The sequence below is a fragment of the Vidua macroura genome, chromosome Z (genome assembly GCF_024509145.1).
Source record: "Vidua macroura isolate BioBank_ID:100142 chromosome Z, ASM2450914v1, whole genome shotgun sequence".
Classification (NCBI taxonomy): domain Eukaryota; kingdom Metazoa; phylum Chordata; class Aves; order Passeriformes; family Viduidae; genus Vidua; species Vidua macroura.
Window position 1 is genome coordinate 29607875 of NC_071611.1, and position 19685 is coordinate 29627559.

Below are 19685 nucleotides of genomic sequence, written 5' to 3' on the forward strand. Positions count from 1 at the left end.
GCAAAGGAATTTATACACTGGCATTTTAAGAGTTGATCATTGCTCTTGGACAGAGATGTGTACATAATTATTTTTAAAGAATAGAGGTAGGTTACATTGTTTGCTTTTCATAGCCAACAGTACCATAACTTAATCTAATTTTGTATAAAGGATTAATGTACAAAGGATTGAGAAGTACACTCAACTTAGTATTTCTGGCCTTTTCCTTTGTCAAAGATTTCAGTACCATGAAACACATTAATTAAATAAACGTGAAAATGTTACAAACACTATCATGGGATGTGGGAGGGGTTTTTAATCTTTAATTTTGTATAGAAGGGATGCAAGAAAGACAGTAGAATTTGTAAGAAACATGTGCATGTTTTTACTTTAAAATATCAAGTTACCAGAAACGCAGAATTAGGGCACTTTAGGTACATTAAAAATAGTAGAACTGGTGATTGCTCTGTCCTGGTATTTGCTATATCTAGGAACTATCAAAAATGTTTGTTCTTCCTAGGTCCCTTTCTAGATCCTACATGGTCAGTTTTTTTCTGCTTAAGCTGGAACCTTCAATGCCTGCCTTACTTCACTGTTATATTAATGATGCTAATATCCTCATAGGGTTTGTCAGTTTTGGGATTGACTTTGACATTTGAGATTCTCTGAACAACTTCCATTCCTTTAGTCACTCGTCCAAACACACTGTGCTTGTTGTCGAGCCATGGCTGTTTGAAAGCACAGGAGAAAAAGAAAAGCACATTAAAATAGAAAGCAGCATGTAGGTTAGGTACCAATCCAAAAATAAAATGTACAAGTTACATTTTGTGTGTCCAGACTATGGAACCTAACACCCTGTAAATATTAGCATGCAAGGAAATACTAGAATGCAGCTAACACATATTCATATGCATTTTAACTTACTTTTTCAATTGCTTTCTTAAAGTACTACAGAGGTCATGTTCTACCAGTGCAATGCATTGCATAGTTCATTTTAAAAGTGTATTCTCAGTTCACAGGAATGTTGTTTCAGTCTCTCCAATTTTTATTATTTTCACAGAGGAATTTTAAGTGCCAGTACAGAATACTACCCAATTCAATACTCATATATTATGCCCAGTTTGAATATAGGCCCTCATACAACTTAATAAACCTCAGAACTATGGTAGATAGGTTTTTAAAATATTACTTTGAAGTGCTATAAGAATGCAGTTTTTATAAGCGTTACTTTTAAGGATTTGGTTTCTATATCTTACGTTCACATACCAAAATTTCTATTGTTGGCTCTGAATTTATACACAGATCAAATGAAATTTTTAAACCTGAGCACTGGTTTCCTTGTATAGCTACAATTAGACAATATTAGACAGACATCCTGGCACCATATCCAAACCCCAAACAATTGAAGCAATACCTAGGTTTCCATCAAGTTTAAACCACTATTATTAACATAAGATACTCTAGTAATACATGACTGCAAACATGCCTAGGAATTTTATACCACCCTCACTCCATTTAAAGGCAAAAGACCTCTTGATCACAAGTGATGGAAAAGTATTTGTATATTGTAAGGGACAGTTTCAGTGAAGCCTATACACTACACATCATGTGCATCATTTATTTGTAAAGTAAGTACTAGTGTGTTCTTTTTTCCATGAGAAAAAGTTGATTTTTTACAATCTAGGTAGCCTCTCAGGCCTTAAATTGAGCTTTTAGTATACTTACAGTTGGCACTACTGTTATAAAAAACTGGGATCCATTGGTATTTGGTCCTGCATTAGCCATGCTGAGTGTGTATGGTCTGTCATGTCGTAAAGTTGAATGAAACTCGTCTTCAAATTCTCCTCCCCAAATACTTTCACCTCCCATTCCTGTACCAGTTGGGTCACCAGTCTGAATCATGAAACCCTGCACAGAAATTATATGTTATCACATTACTGCATAGAATACATAACCATAAGTGTTATATGCTACGTGACATTTTTTCAAACTTACTTCAAACCCTTCCACAAAATGTATTAAAATGTTGTAAGGGAAAAAGCATTTAAGGTTTTTTAAAGTGTCTATCAAGTACTTGAGAAAAAGCAAGGTTACTCACTATTCCTGACAATGAAGGACAGAAACCTGACTATCTCTACCTTTTGCAAATTCTTAGGCTCTATCACTTGATTCTGGTGCAACAGAAATAAGAAGCCTTACAAGAAAGGCCTTCCGACATGAAGCAAAGTTTTAATTCAAGCAGGATAGCAGGACTCATCTTTAAATTTTCAGTTTTCTGCTACCGTATCAGTTGCAGAACAGCTACTACAACTTTAGTAAGTGCTAAAGCTGTTTAGAACATCAGACCTGTTCAGAATTTACAAGGAACTCTAAAGGCACTCCAACAATCCTGTGTGCAAAAGGGAAATGGAAGTGTTAACAGAGGACTGACCACCAGAGTACATTACATAAATAAACAAAAAATTAACATGTTGCAAGTTACCTTGATGATACGGTGAATTATGTGTCCATTGTAGTAACCATTCCTGCTGTGCACACAGAAGTTTTCCACTGTTTTGGGGCACCTAACATAATGTAACAGAAAACACAATAATATTTGTCTGCTGACAGGGACATAAAGATTTCAGCTGAGACTAAGACCCCCTTGTGCTGTGCAGTGTTTCAGGACTCTGTAGGAAGGGATTTAGCCAAATAAGGAAAAAACAAATCTCCTAACTCCTCAAACCTAAACTCAAGAAGAGCTGAAAGCAAAAAGCTTAAGAGCTACAAAGCTGCATGATTACACAGAAAGGCAGCAGCCATGTTGATAGCACAGGGATGTTTTAGCTCTTGCTGAGCAGGGCTTATGCACTGTCGAGGCCTTTTCTGCTCCTAATCCCACCCTCCAGTGAGGAGGCTGGGCTGTAGGTGTCGAGAGGAGACCTAGCTGAGACAGCTGAACCCAGCTGACCACAGGGATGCTCCATTGCACATATGGCATTATGTTCAACACATAAAAGCTGAGGGAAAAAGCAGGGGACATGCAGAGTAATGGTGATTTGCCTTCCCAAGTAATGGTGATTTGCCTTCCCACTCCATGTGACGGAGCCTGTTTTCTTGGAATAGTGGAACATATGCCTGTCCAGTTCCCTGTTTTGCTTTGCTTGGGTGCATGCCTTTTGCTTTCTCTATAAAACTGTCTGTACCTCAATTCAAAGTGTTTTCACTCTTACTCCTCCAGTGCTCTCCCATTCCACCAAGGGGGATATGAGCGAGTGGTTCTGGGGGGCTTCGTTGCTGGCGGGGGTTAAACCATGAGAGCCAGAAACCACATCTGTCTCCTGAAGGCCTAGTTCAAGGCACCACTGACTATAGGTTCCCCAGCTTTCTATCTGCACTCCCTATAAGGAGAAAATGGCCGAGTCCACAGATGTAGAGTTACTCTATTCTGTGAAAAGGAACATTCGCTTGGGTTTTAGTGACACTCTAAGCTATCTTGTGAAAAAGACCACCAATGGCATAAGTAATGTAACAGACTAGATTATAGTCCCAGTTCTTGGTGAGCAGAACACAGTCATTCACAACTTTATTTCACAACGAAATGACCGAAGAATTCAAAGGTGTACAGAGCCATATCCTTATGTTCTTCCTTAAAGTTTTAATCACACTAAGGAGATTTTAATTTAAAGCTCAGATGGGAGAAAATACTACAGTAAGAAAGGACAAGCCTAACAATAAGCAACCCTAGTAATGCTGTATTTAAATTGCATACTGATGCAGTGAAGCACCTTGCAATACTGTGCATGCAGATATGACACATTAGCATGACAATTAAAAAAAAGAATTAATGTAGCTTGACCCATCACTCACTGGCAAGAGCTCTATCATTACTACAACCCATCTGCTATAATTTTGAATTCCAGAAACTAGAACCAGATGCAAGGAAAAACTGGTGAAGACTGCAGTAAAAGTCTGGTAGCCCTAGAGCGTAGAATTGAGGTTGCCCTACCTGTGCTTATGACCAAAGATGAATTTGTTTTTGGAGAAGCATGGAGTACGTCAACATAATATGGGTTTCTATGTATAGCAACACATTATATAAATTTCCTGTTAAATAACAGAATATTTGCAATTTTTGCATCACAAAGGAGAGAGGAGGACACACTGATTTTAGCAATTGTCATGCAGAAAACTTTTCAATTCTATGCCTGGTTTTGGATATACACAACACTAGTATTACATGCTGGTATAAATGTTATATGCCTTTTAAAGGAGCTGCAATAACAAAGTGTAGTACACTGGCCACATTGGGAAGTTGCAAGTACTATTCTTCTGGCTTGCACAGACCTGCTGCCAAATCTGCTGCTGCTGCCAGCATCGTCTTTTTTTTTTCCAAGATCTGTGCAAACAGCACTGCCTTACAATACAGAGCTTACACAGAAGATTATCATGACCTGTCCAAAAACAAAAGAAAGGAATACCCTCCCTAAATCAATAACTAAATAAACCCAAATACAATTCCAAAAAATCCTGTGCCCCAGACTGTTTTTACCCTACTTTATTTTTGTTTCTTAAGAGTCACATTCCTACTGTGGTGTATTAAGAAACTGTCAGGAAACAAAAACAATAGAAAAATGGTAAGAAAATAATTGCTTCTAGAATGAGATAATGGATACTGCAACCACAAGGGACAGAAGAAAGTAACAAAATCAAAGCAACTGAAAAAGCAGCAAGTACATACTCAACAGGAAAAAGCTTGATATGAATATCTCCCATGCTTGTGTGGATGATGGCACTGTCTGACACTCTTTTGGGACCTTCTGCCTGAGTGGCTGCCATGACCTCTTCTTTAGAAGGTTTCTCGTTAAATACATCTCTATCAGAATCTGCACTCTTTGTGTCTTCTGGTTCACGTTTAGTAAACTGAAGCATAGAAGAACAGAAGGTTAACTGCTTTTTTTTTTTTCCTCTTAAAATACACACTGCTCTGCGTCCAACACATCAATACCATTATTCAACACGCTGAACACCCAATTTAATTTGAAATGTACAAAGACAATTCATAGACAGTCAATCCTTGGACTGCTATGTTGTGTTAACAGAATTTCCACAGTCACAAATTCCTGTAAAACTAAATCCAAATATAATAACTTTTAATAATCTGTTATCTTTAAACTTTCCCCTTTACAACAGGAGTCTGCACGAGTTCAGCATCTTTTGTTTAAAGTGAGGTGGAGAATACCAGGCTGTTCTGCTATACTCAAACAAAATCGGCAGGTTTTATGCCAGAAGGATTAGTTGTGCTTTGCAGTTGTGCTACAAAGTTAAAATAAATCCTCTTATTCCAATACTGCATTAATATAAAACTATAGAAACCTAGCAAATTTAAGGTATAACAGACCATCCAATCTCTATCCTCTATGGCTGTGACCTCTCAAATCAGCTACTAACCACTCTGAAATTGCTTGTCTGTTTGGTTCCATCTCACCTAAAAATCCAACTGTGAACAGGAAGACGACTCCTCCTTCCTTGGTTGCCTATAAAGTCCTGATTCTGGTATGAAATTTTTTTCTATTACATTTTTTTATGCATACAGTTACTAATTGTTTCTTTATAAAATCTGGTTAGTTTTTAAAATGTTCTTACTTAGGTTTTTCTTCAACAAGAACAAAAGGATATCATCTTCTTGTGGGAATAAAAATTTATGAAAAAAATCACAGCTGTTTCTAGTTAATGTACAGATAGTTCAAGATAAAAATTCTAAATATACTTGCAATATAAAGAGACTCCTTTGTAAAAGCTGCATTTACAACTACAAACAGCACTAGAAAAGTGGAAAGAGAAAAACAAAAAATAATGTAGAGAAATCAATACAAGAATGGAGCTATTTAAATAGAAACCCCACACACCATGTAAAACCTGTTTTTTTTAAAAGCTGTGCAGATTACTGTTGGATCTGCCTGAATATTCTGGAGAACAGGATTTTCAGATGCCTTCATCTCTATAGTGATTGCCGCACGATGTTTCTTTGCTACTCCTTGGAACAAAGCCAGTTGCATCATTCTGATGTTCTCTTGTTTTCCCAAGATACGAATACACCTGAAATACAAGATGTAAAGAAGTGTAATGTTCAGCTGCTCACAGTCAGAGAATGTCTTATTTCTGACTGTTACATTCAGAGCAAAATTTCAAAATCCTCAAAATTATTATGTACTAATTACTTTTATGATGTTTCTCTATTTAAACTTGCTATCTTAGTTTACCAGTCAGCCTCCTTATGCAGTAAAAATCCCAACTAAATGATCCACCTTTATTTTACATTATCCCATCCAGTTAGACAGAGATTAATTGATCAATTACACATTTTTAATATCCATGTGCTTGCCACTTGTCTAAGCTCTAATCTCCAGTGACTCCTTACAAAGTGTAATGTAAGGCTCTCAAATAACACAAAAATATTAGAAACCTCCACAGTCATATCAAGTTTTAAATATGCTCTAAATTTGACTGAATAAAGACTTTAAAACAGAAATTTATTTTGATGTGTGTCACTGGAACTTACCTGTTAGTCTCTACATTTATGACCTTAATGCCCAACATAGTTCCATAGAGAACAAAGTGTCCAGTTTCATCAAAAATTATATTAATTAATCTTACTGCATCCACTTTCTCCAGCTCACGCTCAACTGCCATACGCCGGCCAAACTCCATGTCAGGCAGTTGTTGTCTCATCTGCTGAAGTTCAGTAAACATCTACAAAAAAACCCCCAGCACTACTATATTAACATATTTTAAACTTTTTATCCAGTAAAACACTGATTCACATTATTAGAAAATACTGAATTCAAGTGAGATTACTCCATTCAAACTTAACTGAAAGACTTAGGTAAATACAAGTAATATTTTCTTAATTTTAATTTCAATTTATTTTAATTTTAATGATACAACAGGCATGTTGTAGGACTATGCTTAAGCACATGCAAGTGTGCAGTTGTCTATCAAATTCCTTAGAAGATGACAAATTTCATTCATTATCATGATGTTACTTGCAATGGGCATTTTCCACCATCTTCCACAATTGCTTTCTAGTTAAATGTAATCTAGCATCATGAAAACAGAAATTAAAATCAACAACTCTGTTTCACTATGTAGGTAACATAAATCAGTAAGAATTCATTTTGGGACAAAGCAATCAAAGAGACTCTCTAAGCAAGAGAACACAGAAGGCCTTTTTTGCAAGAAAAATATAGGAAGTTTGCCTTTAGAAATAAATTGTAGCTTAGGTGAATGTGCTGGCAAACAAATTCAAGTAAGTAGAGAAAACATTTCAAAGAAGGAGAAACAAGACAAAACTCACACTCAGAGATTCATCAAAGACTCTCATGAGCTTTCCCGTCAGAAAACGAAAAATTCTAACTTTTCTGTCAGACCCAAGAGTGGCCATTTTCTTGCCATCAGGTGAAAAACTTATACTGGATGGGTAAGCCTTGCATTTAGCAAATTCATATAGATCGGTATCTGTTTTATACTCCCAGTTCACATTCTTGGGAAATTTATATTCATGAGGAGTACCAGTCCAGTACTCGATCATTCCAGACTTGTCAGAAGACACAACTACTTTGTAGACAGGGTTCAAGCGTATCTGAGTAAGTGGGGACATATGGAGTTTATCAAAAACATGAAGTGGCTGGTTATTTCCTCGTCCATCATATATGAATATTTTTCCTGTGCTTTTCTCAGATGTTGCAACAGAAGATATAGCATCTCCAGGACAATATACCCATTCACACTGGCCAGGGTGGTAGCTGCAACCAAGAGTAGAAAGGAAAAAAAAAAATTAAAATAAACTAGGAATGGTTTTAATTAGGTAAGAGTCAAGTTATGCTGTAAACTTAAAATCAAACATCAGAAGGAAAATTTAAACTTTATTTACTGGTTTTGCTAATACATATCTTGCTAATATTGAGCATATTATAGACAAGTTTTACCAAAAAATACTATTCAGTGGAAGACTACCAATTTCTGTTCCTTCCATACTGTTTTGTATAGTGATAGTCAAAGTAGAAAGTGGGTAAAAAGGAGGAATTTGGACAGAAGTCCAGATAAAAAGCCCAAGTGGCATTAATAAATAGTACTCAACTTACTTAAGTCAATACCATTTCTCCTCCATCTTAAATGAGTAATGACTCAGCAGAATGAAGACAACTACACCTCTGCCATACATTTCTGCAAAAGTTCAACTAGATCTTGCCAGAAAAAAACCCACAAAACCACAAAATCTCCAAGAAGTGATACAAACAAAATGAAGACAATCCTTCTATATTCAATAAGGGTTGTGAGTGCATTTAAGAAGGAACTCATTTGCTACTTGCAAAAGCATAATCTACAAGTAAGCCAAGTCAGAGATATAGTCAATAATATAAGTTACATCTGTTTTAAAGTCTGTAAGCAAAGATTCTGAAAACTAGAACTCAAACTAAATTGCAAACATCAAAAAAATGATACAATCTCCAGAGGAAACACATGTTTAGTATCCTTTCACAAATTAAACTAATGGATGCTGATGGACTGATGATATTCTGACATCATGATAGACCAATAATTTGGATTTTCAATTTCTGCCAGTAAAGAGAAACAAAAACTTCCGTCTCAAATTCATTAGGAAGAACAGGAACAAATAAATAAATATGAAATCTCTGCAGAAATAGCCAATGTTTTCCAGATCACAGATGGAAGCATAAAGCTTGGAGAATTGCAGAGAGCCATGGTCTATATATTAGTTAGAACTGGAAAGCTCTGAAGATCAGGGCTGCTTTATTTTCTTTTTTCTATAATTTTACCAATTATGCAGTAACAGTACAGGGCTGTTATGTCAAAAATAACAACAAAACCAAAAAGCTTAACCCTAACTGGAATTTTTCTGCAACAGGCAGCCAAGAGAGAATCAATTCCTATAGGTTAAGTACATTATCAGGAGGATGACACTAAAACTATAACAAAGGAAGCAGATAGCATATGCTTTTATAACATGGTCTTTGTAAAAGCTTTTTTCCCCTACCTTTATACTTCTATTCAGTTTCAAAATTAACCAATACATCATAGACTATGAAGAATATGTTTTCCAATTCTGAAAGGTTTGTGGAGAAATCAGTGTTTCTACTGTTCTGGATGCAGCATTTATTGATCCTCCAGCCCTTTAAATGCACCATTTTAACAGGGTGGACCTTGTTTTTCTCTGGTATTGTTACAATTCCAGTAACATCCATTCTTGCTCCTCCCAGATCCTTTAGGTACATACTGTGTAACTACAAAAATGCTACGAGACTAAAGAAAACAACAATATTGCTTCTAGCGGAAAAAGGAAATTGTATCCCTATGACAACAAATGAGTCAACACAGGCAGGCCAAATCCCTTCCCTAATGGAACTACTAATAGACTGTAATTCTTAATTCAGCGCCAAACAACAGAAAGAAATTATGCCTAGCTAAATATTTGAAGAAACCCCACAACCTTGTGCATAAGATTTAACACCGAGGAAGCCTCTTTTCTACTCCTCTCTTCTACTGCTCCAGTAGTACTTTTTTCTATTCAGTCAGGCAGTCTCCAGCCATTGGATTAATTTCAGACAATGCAGTTTACTCAACTTCATATGACTGGGGCATGGGGGAAGGGGAAGAACTTAAGAACCCCAAATTACTGACTTATCTCTTAGCAAACAACCCCTTCTGATAATCTCAAAAGAACACTTCTGAGAACTAAGTTACTTACCCAAGTTTCAGCATGTTGATCATGTCAAAGTTAACTACATCAAACACCTTCATCGCTTTGTCATCTCCAACAGAACAGAATAATGCCCCCTCTGAACTAACAGCAATACTCTCAATAACACCTGTGAATTAATTTAAGATACTATTAAGAAATGGGAAAGGACATCCTTCATTTCAGTATTACATATGGAAAACCTACAGAGGCTTAAACCTGTTTCCCAACTTTGTCACCTTTTCCATTTAAAACTCTACCTGACTTCAATAAAATATTATTTAAAAAAATAAAATTCACAAAACAACATTTTATGGCCTATCAGTATTTAGACTCAGGTATGTGATAATGAACAATTTACAAAAAACATAGTAAAATATTATAATGGCAGCAAGTTTAGTTTAAAATGTTGATTTTAGAAACTTGAGAACATTTAGATTTGGGCAAACATCATGTGCTCCTCAGTTTGCATTTCTCAACAGGGTAAAAGCAGCAGAACTCTATAGACTATTACACTCAGGATACTCAAAACTTCTCTGCAACTGGGCCTTCCATAAAGTTCTCACAATCCTGATTTTCACATGGTAGGTTTTGTTCAGACCTTTTGCTTCTGTATATATTAAGAAGCTGAAGGTTAAGATGAAAACCAGACTTTAGTATTTCTTGTAACTCTAAAAGGAAACTTACTGTAACATTCTGCATATCAAATTGGATTTTTTTCCTTCAGGCATATAGTAATTTCTAATACTGTTAAGAATCTTATTTTCTGTCCAGCCTATTTAATGCTTAGCATACTGTTGAAAACCTTTGTATACTTATTAGGTCAGAATATGGGGTTAATGTTTCCCTTAATTGCAATTTGTCTGATAATTACAACAATAATGCAGAATTTGCTCTACAGTTAGAGTATTCCAGATGAAAATAACTTTTTTCCCACACTGCAAGGAAAAAAAAAAAAAAAGACTGAGGTAACCTTATTTAAAACAACATATTTTTCAACTTCTCTGGCTTTTATGAACACTTTTGCGTATCTTGTTCACTTATGTTCCAGATATTCTCCCCACAAGCAGGCACAAGGCAATGAAGAGGCTTCAGTTTTCATTTTCATGTTTCATTTTCATTCCATCCCTGCTACAGCTTGGGAGCAAAATGTAACAGGACAGAGGAATAAAGGGAAGACTGGTAGATATCATTTAATCTCTGACTGCAGTAAAGGAACCCCAGAATCTCTCCCTCTATTTGCACTCTCTCTTCAAACAACAAAGAGCAAGGGAGAGGAAAAAGTAAAGTCCTTTAGATAAGAAAGAGCAACTTCTCACCCAAGTGACTTCGGAAGTGTTTAACAAACTCAATCCCTTCTTCTATTTTCTTCCAGAATTTTACATGTCCATCATGACTGGCTGTTATGATAAAATCTGTCCTACAATTAGAAAAGAAAAATAAAAACAAGAAATGTACATATTATGCACCTTCCCACTAGTCAGTAATTTTCACTAGAATTAACACTGTGCAGAGAATGAAATCAAGAAATTACTGTGGCAGTCTGTCTGAATGGGTACTATAACTCCTGGAAAAACAAAAGTGGTATTTTAGTGCATTCTGGATTAATCTATGAAAAGTCAAACTGAACAAAAATATAACACTATCCTTTTTGAATATGTAAATATAACTACTATTTTAAGTCTGGTTTCATGGTAGTTACTATGTGTGTGTGTGATCCCTGCAATTCTGGTGAATGGTATTTTTTCAGAGGGAGTAAGCTAATCTTACTCCTGTATTTCCTGCATATTTTAACAAGGATTTTAAGACCCTCCTTTAGCCTACAAAAACAACTTATACTTTGCTTCTAGGTAAGCCACTTATTTTTTAAAAAAACCCTACCACCCTTTAAAAACTGCCTCAGGACACTGTAACTTTCCGTTATAAAACTTCTACAGTGAAAATTTCTTAGTCTACACAAAAATACACCCCAGACAAAGAAATACAATGGAAAACAGAAATACTTACTTTGTACATGCTACGTGTGTAATAACATCTCTGTGCATGTAACTGCGTTCATACATTGAAGCTGATGGTAGATTTTCAAGATAAACGTGTTCGAATTCAAGAACTACACAGCACAGAAAGAAAAGTCAGGTTCTTTTTTTTCATGAAGTTACATTTACATTTTGTTCTCTTTTACTTATCCTTTTATTACTTACTCATATTTAGTAAAAAATACGCAGGATTTTGTGCAAACATAATTAAAGGGCTTTTAGCTCTGGCTTTGCACTCAGACTTACACATTTTCTGTGGACTAAAGCCACTCAAATGCTGCTTTAACTCATATTGCTACTACCTCTTAAAGCAACTGTTACAGTAACTGTCTTATTGTTTCCAAAAAAACAAAGTCAATCAACAGTTTTTAAGTTACTGCCAGAAAACAGAAGGTCATCTGAACCTCATTTAATTCTAAAACCACGTGTACCCCTGTTGTTTTTACGAGATTTGTGGTCCCACACAGGTCCTGTAGTGTAAATTTTAAGTGCTCGTATCCACCTATTTCGTTGTTTAACTGGCTGACCTAAAATAATCTGATTTTGAGTTTGTTTCTGATTTTTACATCCTACTTGTTAACACCTGTGCAACGGTATTTTCTACTGAATTTGCATGTTTACATCTGATGAACATTTTTTTTTTTACTTGAAGAAAACTTTAAGTGATATCCAAAGAGCTGGAAGTTGCTGCACACATCAATACCACATGCCAAAATACAGCCTAGAGGCTTCTCCTGTGCTCCACCTTAGGGCAGTGATCTGAAAGACAGATTAACTCTACATCAATAAACAGCACAGCTTCAGCCTGCACAGCAGAGCTCTTGGCCTTAAAGTATTCTCCAGAGGAAACAAGTCTTAGAATCATAGAATGTTAAGGGGCTAGAATAAGTCTTAAATATCATCTAGTCCCAAACCCCTCCTACTAGACCAAGTTGCTCCAAGCCTTATTCAACCTGGCTTTGAACACTGCCAGGGCTGGAGCACCCCAAAAAAAAAAACAAATAAATAAAAAAAAAAAATCACTGGGCAATCTGTGCCAGTACCTCACAGTAAAGAATTTTTCCCTTATAGCTAACCTGAATTTTCCCTCTTTCAGTTTGCACCAATTAGTCTTGCTGCCATCACTACAGTTCCTGTCAAAGAGTCCGTCTCCAGCTTCCTTTTAAGTCCCTTTAGAAGGCTGCTATGAGGTCTCCACGTAACCTTCTCTTCTGCAGGCTGAACGGCCACAACTTCCTCAGCCCCTGGCACCCCTGCTCTGTAATTCCGCGCCTGAAGGTTTCCCGCCAGTGTGCTCATTTTCTGTACGAGACACAGCTTCAGGACACGTGCTCTCGACAGCTGCCCTTACCCGTGCCCGCTCCTGCCCGGCGGGGCCTGGAGGTGATCCCACCACCCCGACCCCAGTCGGGACAGCGCTCCACTCTTCCCCTTACCTCTCCTTTTTTTCGCCTGCGCGGCTTCCCCCGGGAGCGGCCCGACCCAGCGCTCATCCTCCTCGTCCGCTGCCGCCGTATCCTCGCCGCCCGCCTCCATCTCCGGCGGCTTTCGCTTGCGCTCGGGCTCGGCGGACGCCATGGTGTGACGTCACTGATCCGCGCCGGGCGCTCTGTGAGTGGCATGGCGCCAAGGATTGAACGGCGGGAAGCGGCCATGGTAGTAACGGGCGGGAGGAGCGGCGGGACAGTCCCGGGCGGCTCCCGCGTCACGGGGATCCCGGCGCTCCGACACCTCGGGGCTGGGAGGCGTTCTCTGCCGCTGGGGCCGTGGGCTTGCTTTGCAGGGAGGGTGGTGGCTTCCCGGCTGGGAAGGGGCGACGTTCATCCCTCGGCTGTGAGCGGGGATGTCCCGCCTCACGTCCTCCCGCCGTTTTGCTGCAGGGGTTGGCGTCGGGAGCGCGGGGGCTCTCACCGCTTTTGCGATGTTGTTTGAATCCTGCTGATATTTTGCTTCCTAAGGTGCCTTCGTGTCTCTTTCACAGACCTTCCATCACTTTCCTCTCCCCTCCCTCAACGTCTTCCCGCAGTTGGTCGTTATGTGCTTGGTCACATTACGCATTTCGCCTTCTTAATGTGCATAAGTGTATGAAGGGACGGTGCCAAGAGAATGGATTCAGGCTCTGCTCGGTGGTGCCCAGCAATAAGACGAGAGGCAATGGGCAGACACTGATGCACAAGAAGTTCCACCTGAGCATGAGGAAGAACTTCTTAACTGTGCAGGTGACCGAGCACTGAAACAGATTGACCAGAGAGGGTGTGGAGTGTCCCTCAGTGGAGATATTCAGGCACCATCTGGACACAATCCTGTGCCGTGTGCTCTGGGATGACCCTGCTGAAATAGGGATGTTGGACCAGATGAACCCCTGTGGTCCCTTCCAACCTAACCTATTCTGTCTTTTTTTTTTTTTTTTTGTAAAGCCTTGGCTAACATAGAGCCTACACTTGGACACGTGTGTATTTCTTACCTATTTATGTAGTCGGAAAACATGATAAGAAGGAATAACTTGTTAAAACTGGAAGACATTAGTATTAATGACAAAAAACCCTTCAGTTTTCAGATATGGTGTGGAAGTAGAAATGTAATTTACCATACTGAAATAGGGAAAACTCAAGGTATGAGAAAATAACATCTGAAAGTGATACTTCAGTGTGTCTACTGTGTAAGATAGTTAAGAGCACAGCATTAAGGACGGCAAGTCAGTTTGCTTGTGAGAGCCTTGTCATGTCTCACAATATGTACATTTTGAAACGTTGTATGAAATTGTTCTGTAAATTTAAAGTTAACAACAGAATAATTTAATCATTTTTGTGCAATGGAGATTTTCTGGCTTTCTCTTCAGAGTTTTATTCCATATAATGCTTTCATGGTGATGCATTATAGTATTGCAGGGGATATGGGCAGAATAGATTTTTATCCCACCCCAAATTTCCAAAGCATGGGGTTCTTTTTCTCCCCTTCCTTTTATTCTTCTCTCTACCCACTATCTCTCCAGACCCTCTTTGTCTCCTTTTTTGTCTGAGAAAAAAACTAAGACAGCTTGGTTTCTTTCTTAGTTTCTTCCTTCTGGACAGTCTTTGCTGGAGGCATTTCAGAAGTCTTAATAAATTATGGGAACTGGTTCTGTTTTATATTATGGAGACGTTCCAATACTCTTAAGAAGATAATGATCTTCCTTTGCAAAATCTATGCTCATTAGTTCTTATAAGATCATGGTAACCTGGATTTTGTAGTGTTCTGTTTTAAATGCAACAAATTTGCCAGGAAGACTTAGTAGAGGTATTGGCTACATATGATTTCTCTAGTGTAATTCCAGCATTCAGTGAGGTGTTCTGATTTTCTTTCCTCATCCACTTTGCTATGAGGTACTTGAACTTCACAAGTACTAGTAGAATATTTCACCCCTTTTTAATAGGGTTTTTGACATAAAACACATGATGCTGTGTTTTTGTTCTGAAAAAGGACAAAAGATTGAGTTAGTAATTTATGCTTCATTAAAAACGTAGAAAAGTGTAATTCTTCTCTCGATCATTATCCATTTTTAATGTTTCCATTTAATTCCTATGTGTTTGGTGGACTTAGTACCCACTAAGATATTTTTAAAGGCTTCCTGCATCTGGTAAATACAGCCTGTTGATTGTTTTCCCTGGAAAAAAAAATGTACCCCTTCTTATTTTTCCCCCGCTAATTGCTGCTGTCATTGAGGAATCTCTTAAGTGAGAAACATAAAAATCCATAAATTTAATTCCATCTGTTTCTTTCTGACCCAACAGTTTCTCAAAGTTTTTAATTTAACTTCGGCTGATTTTTATTTTGGCTGTCCAGGTGCCCTCTTTCCTTGGTTGTCTGTATATCTTTCAAGTTATTTTGTGTGTTTTTCTAGTAACTTTGAGGGTGCTTAATTTGTTAATCAGAAATATTCTGAATTCAAATGAAGGAGAAATATATTACCATGTTTATTGACAGAGCAGAAGTAACTGCCTAAAAACTTTGCAGATAAATGGAGGTAAAATGTGGCCTTATAGACATAAGATTCTCTTATTGTTTCTATAATAAAGTTATTTGAAAATAAAGAATCCATTGCAGATAATCAAAGCAGTTATGAAAACTTAGGACTTTGTCATTCAATTTTAAAAGTAAATTATTAGTGTCTTCTAATTTTACTTAGTTATATAGTTAGCTGATTTTACTTATTGGCTGGCTACTTTCTAAAACAATAGAGGAGTTAGCTAAAAGCTTTGAATTAAGGGAGTTTATTCTGTTACATGGTTGATCTGAAATGACAGGTATGATTAAGACATCAGTTATTGTAGATCTACATGATAACTGTTCTATTTGCTTGTTAATAGGCTGAATATTTATCAGAAATCGCTAACACAGGTGGTCCTGTAGATGCCAAGGAAGAACTCTTGGATGAATGTGAGGATATTTGGAAACAGATGGAAGAGGTATGCAAATATAAATGATAGGCTAGGTTTATTATAAAGCTTTTTAAGAATTATTTTATTTACCACATGCTTCCCCCACCCCCTCCAAAGAAACCATTTTGATAAAACCAAACCAACCAACCAAAAAAACCCAAACAAAAAATCACAAACAAACAGAAAAAAAAAAGGAAATAATATCTTCAGAAAGATCGAATGTAGAAATGCTGGGAGGGGTGAAGAATGCCTTGTAGTGTCAATGTGCTGATGTTATGATTTAGATAATGTGGGAGTATATATTAAAATTATGGAAAATGAAACAATTTATTTGTATAGCGGTAGTACCAGCATACAGAGATGCTTCTCTCTTTAGCCTCACAAAAGATGGGATTCCATTTCACAGGTCCTTTGGATCTTGGAGGGGAGAGAGGCAGAGGAGGATGATGATGTCTCCTTATGCTTACTCCCTTGCAAACTCACAGTTACGTTGTCATGGTTAAAATTTCTCTCTTGTACATAGTACAATATGTTAACAAATAACAGTTTAGGGCTGGTTATTTTTATTTTCAGGATTCCTAGAAAAGATAAACTTTTATCAGTTATTAGGGAATACTGTTCTTCCTTTAAGATTCTGCTGAATCTGATGAAAAATTGTATTCTAAATTATATTTTCAGTGTCTTAATCACTTCACTCAATTTTCTATTGTACATGCTATTTGCTTGAGTTCTGAGTTGTAGGTTCAAAACAATAAAATACCAGAAACTGAAGTAAAAGTATTTCCAAACTTAAAGCAGAACAAAGTACGGACAACTCACAATGCAATAATTTTACACAAGTTGATTTAAAAAGACTAATGGGATTTATTTCTTGTTGAGTATTCAGATAAGTTCGCTTGTGACAAGTGGCAGAGAATGCTATGTCTCATTTTCTGAACTTTTGTTTGGAGGACCTGAACTTTCCTTGAAATTTTCAAATTAGAAGAGAAATCTGAATGTTTACTGTTCTGAATGTAATTGAAAATATTTGATATCTTGTATCTCATTCCCAGCCTGCCCAAAATAATATAAGAAATTATGTGTTATTTTTGGAAGTTGATCAAAATAGTAGGATTTTTATTACTTGGATTTTGCATCGTGGATGCAAAATGTTCATGTTTCAGCAAAATGTTTAAACTAATAGTCATTTAATTAGCTCCTAGGTTATGTGGTTGCATGTAATGTTCCAATAATTTTGTGTCATCATGAACAATTTTTGTGGGAGAAATCCTATACAGTGTTCTGGTATGCAAACATTAACAGCAAGGTTTCCAAAGTACTGCTTTGTAGAATACATCCTGCCTTGTTATGGGCAGGTTACATTGGTGACAGTTAGAAAAAAAAAAGAGTTTAGCAGGTGTCACCACTTTATGCCTTGGATATTTGTTGTGGGCTGAATTTCAGACTGCATATACACCCCATTGCAGACATGAGAGCTGACGTAGTATTCTCCCAAAAACCAGACCACTTCTGAACTGTACAGTATACTGCCCTAAATGACTTATATGTAAAAATACGTATTATAATATGATTGCTCTGTTTGGAGCAATCTGTTTGGAAAGCCAGAAGTGTAGCAGAAAGTGTGTTAACTTTTCAGTAGCTTCCCTGTTCAGCCTTGTCCATGACTCTCTTCCCAGTTTCTCATGTTTATCTGTTCAATGCCTTTCCCCATATGAACTTTTCCCTCATAAATTGTCTTTTTACTCAAAGAATATATCTTTCTTTAGCTGCAACTTTTCTCCTTCAGAGTTAATTAAGTTCTACTTTACTGTGTTGTGATTTCAAAACATTTCTTAATTTGCTATTCTGGGTTAGGGTATAAGGGATGTGGAAGGATCCAAGTTAAAATTATTTTATTTCTATATTTTAAAAGTTACGTTTAAATTTCTAAGAATTGTGAATTGTGTTTTGTTCTTACAACAGGGAAGAGTAAACAAACTTTCTTTGTGCTTTATTTCTTTTCTTTTCTACCAAGTGTCAGAGCAAGCTAATGCTTCTAGGAACAGAAACACTGCTACCATCAGATGCCAAGGTAAGACAGTGGGTTTTTAAAAATATTTCATTTTCTCTTAAGACCATAGAATCACAGAATGGCCTGGGTTAGAAAGGCCCTTAAAATCATCTAGTTCTAACCAAGGCATAGGCACAGACACCTTCAACTAAATCAGGTTGCTTTAAGCCCCTTCCAGCCTGGCCTGGAACCCTTTTAGGGATGGGGCATTTGCAGCTTCTCTGGGCAGCCTATTCCACTGTCTCTTTGCTTACACAACAAAGTATTTCTTTCTAGTATCTATTCTAAACATGCCTCTGTCATCTTAAGGCTATTTCCCCATGTCCTATGGGAAAATGCACTTGTAAACAATCTCTCTTCTTTCTTTTAGGCCCTATTCAGGTACTGGAAGGTCCTATAGTGTTTCCCTGGAGCCTTCTCCAGGCTGAACAACCTCAACTCCCCTCACCTGTCTTTATAGGAGAGGTATTCCAGCCCTCCAGTCATCTTTGTGGTTCTCCTCCAGACTTACTTGAGCAAGTTCACATCCTTCTTATGTTGGGGACCCCAGAGCTGGAGGCAGCACTCAAGGTGGAGTCTCACCAGAGCAGAGTGGAGGGGCAGAATCACCTGCCTTGACCTACCTGCTGGCCATGCTGCATTTGATGCAGGTGTTACAGTTGGCTTTCTGGACTGCAAGTGCATGTGTCCAACTTTTCATGTTGTGTCTCAGTCAGCCTGTATTGATACTGGGGGCTACCCTGACGCAGGTATAGGACTTTGCTTGGTATTGTTGAACTTTGTAAGTTTCATACTAGTGCAGTTCTCAAGCCTATCCAGGCCCCTCTGGATGCCATACCTTCCCTGCAGTGTGTCAACTGTCCCACACAACCAAGTGCTGTCAGTGACTTGCTGAAGGTGCCCTTGATCCCACTGTCCATGTCGCTGACAAAGATGTTACATAGTGCCTGTCTCAGAAACCAGGCCTATGGAATGCCCCCTCATCAGGGATCTTCAGCGCAATGCTGAACTGTTGACTGTACCTGTGAGTGTGACCATCCAGCTAATTCCTTACCCACTGGAGTGGTTTGTCAAATCTGTATGTCTCCAGTTTAGTGACCAGGATGTTGTTCCAAACAGTGTCAAATGCTTTGCAGAACTCTCAAATAGATGACATCAGTAGCTCTTCCCTTATGCGCCAATGCCCTAATCCTGTTATAGGAAGCCACCAAATTTGTCAGGCATGATTTGCCCTTAAAGTCATGTTGCTTAACAACAGTTGCCTCTTAATTTTCCACATGCTTTAGCATAATTTCAAGGAGGATCTGTTCCTTGGTCTTGCTGGGCACGGAGATGAGACTGATCAATCTGTAGTTTCCAGATTTTTCTTTTTCTCTTCTTAATAATATGGGGTTGTGTGTCTCCTTTTCCAGTCGGTGGGATCTTCACAAGACTGCCATGACTTTTCAAATATGATGGATAGT

The 19685-nt window shown here is 37.7% G+C and overlaps 2 protein-coding genes across 4 annotated transcripts in view; one reads left to right on the forward strand and one right to left on the reverse strand.

Moving 5' to 3' along the window:
• On the reverse strand, positions 1–13347 carry PPWD1 (peptidylprolyl isomerase domain and WD repeat containing 1). The gene is made up of 11 exons (XM_054003730.1): positions 13191–13347; positions 11726–11828; positions 11038–11138; positions 9728–9848; positions 7316–7763; positions 6521–6711; positions 5868–6057; positions 4700–4881; positions 2462–2543; positions 1705–1887; positions 1–707 (listed from the first exon to the last, which is right to left on the reverse strand). Exons 1-11 carry the CDS (start codon positions 13330–13332, stop codon positions 564–566), a joined length of 1887 nt encoding a protein of 628 aa, XP_053859705.1. The 5' UTR covers positions 13333–13347; the 3' UTR covers positions 1–563.
• The window catches only part of CENPK (centromere protein K), a 23233-nt gene continuing 16874 nt past the window's right edge, over positions 13327–19685 (forward strand). For 2 of the 3 annotated variants that reach the window (XM_054003732.1, XM_054003734.1), the window contains exons 1-3: positions 13810–13973; positions 16101–16199; positions 18187–18243. In XM_054003732.1, coding sequence (XP_053859707.1) covers positions 13839–13973; positions 16101–16199; positions 18187–18243 — 291 coding nt within the window. In that variant the 5' untranslated portion in view covers positions 13810–13838. Of the gene's footprint in view, positions 13411–13809; positions 13974–16100; positions 16200–18186; positions 18244–19685 lie in introns of those variants that run through there. The other variant, XM_054003733.1, reaches the window with a different exon arrangement.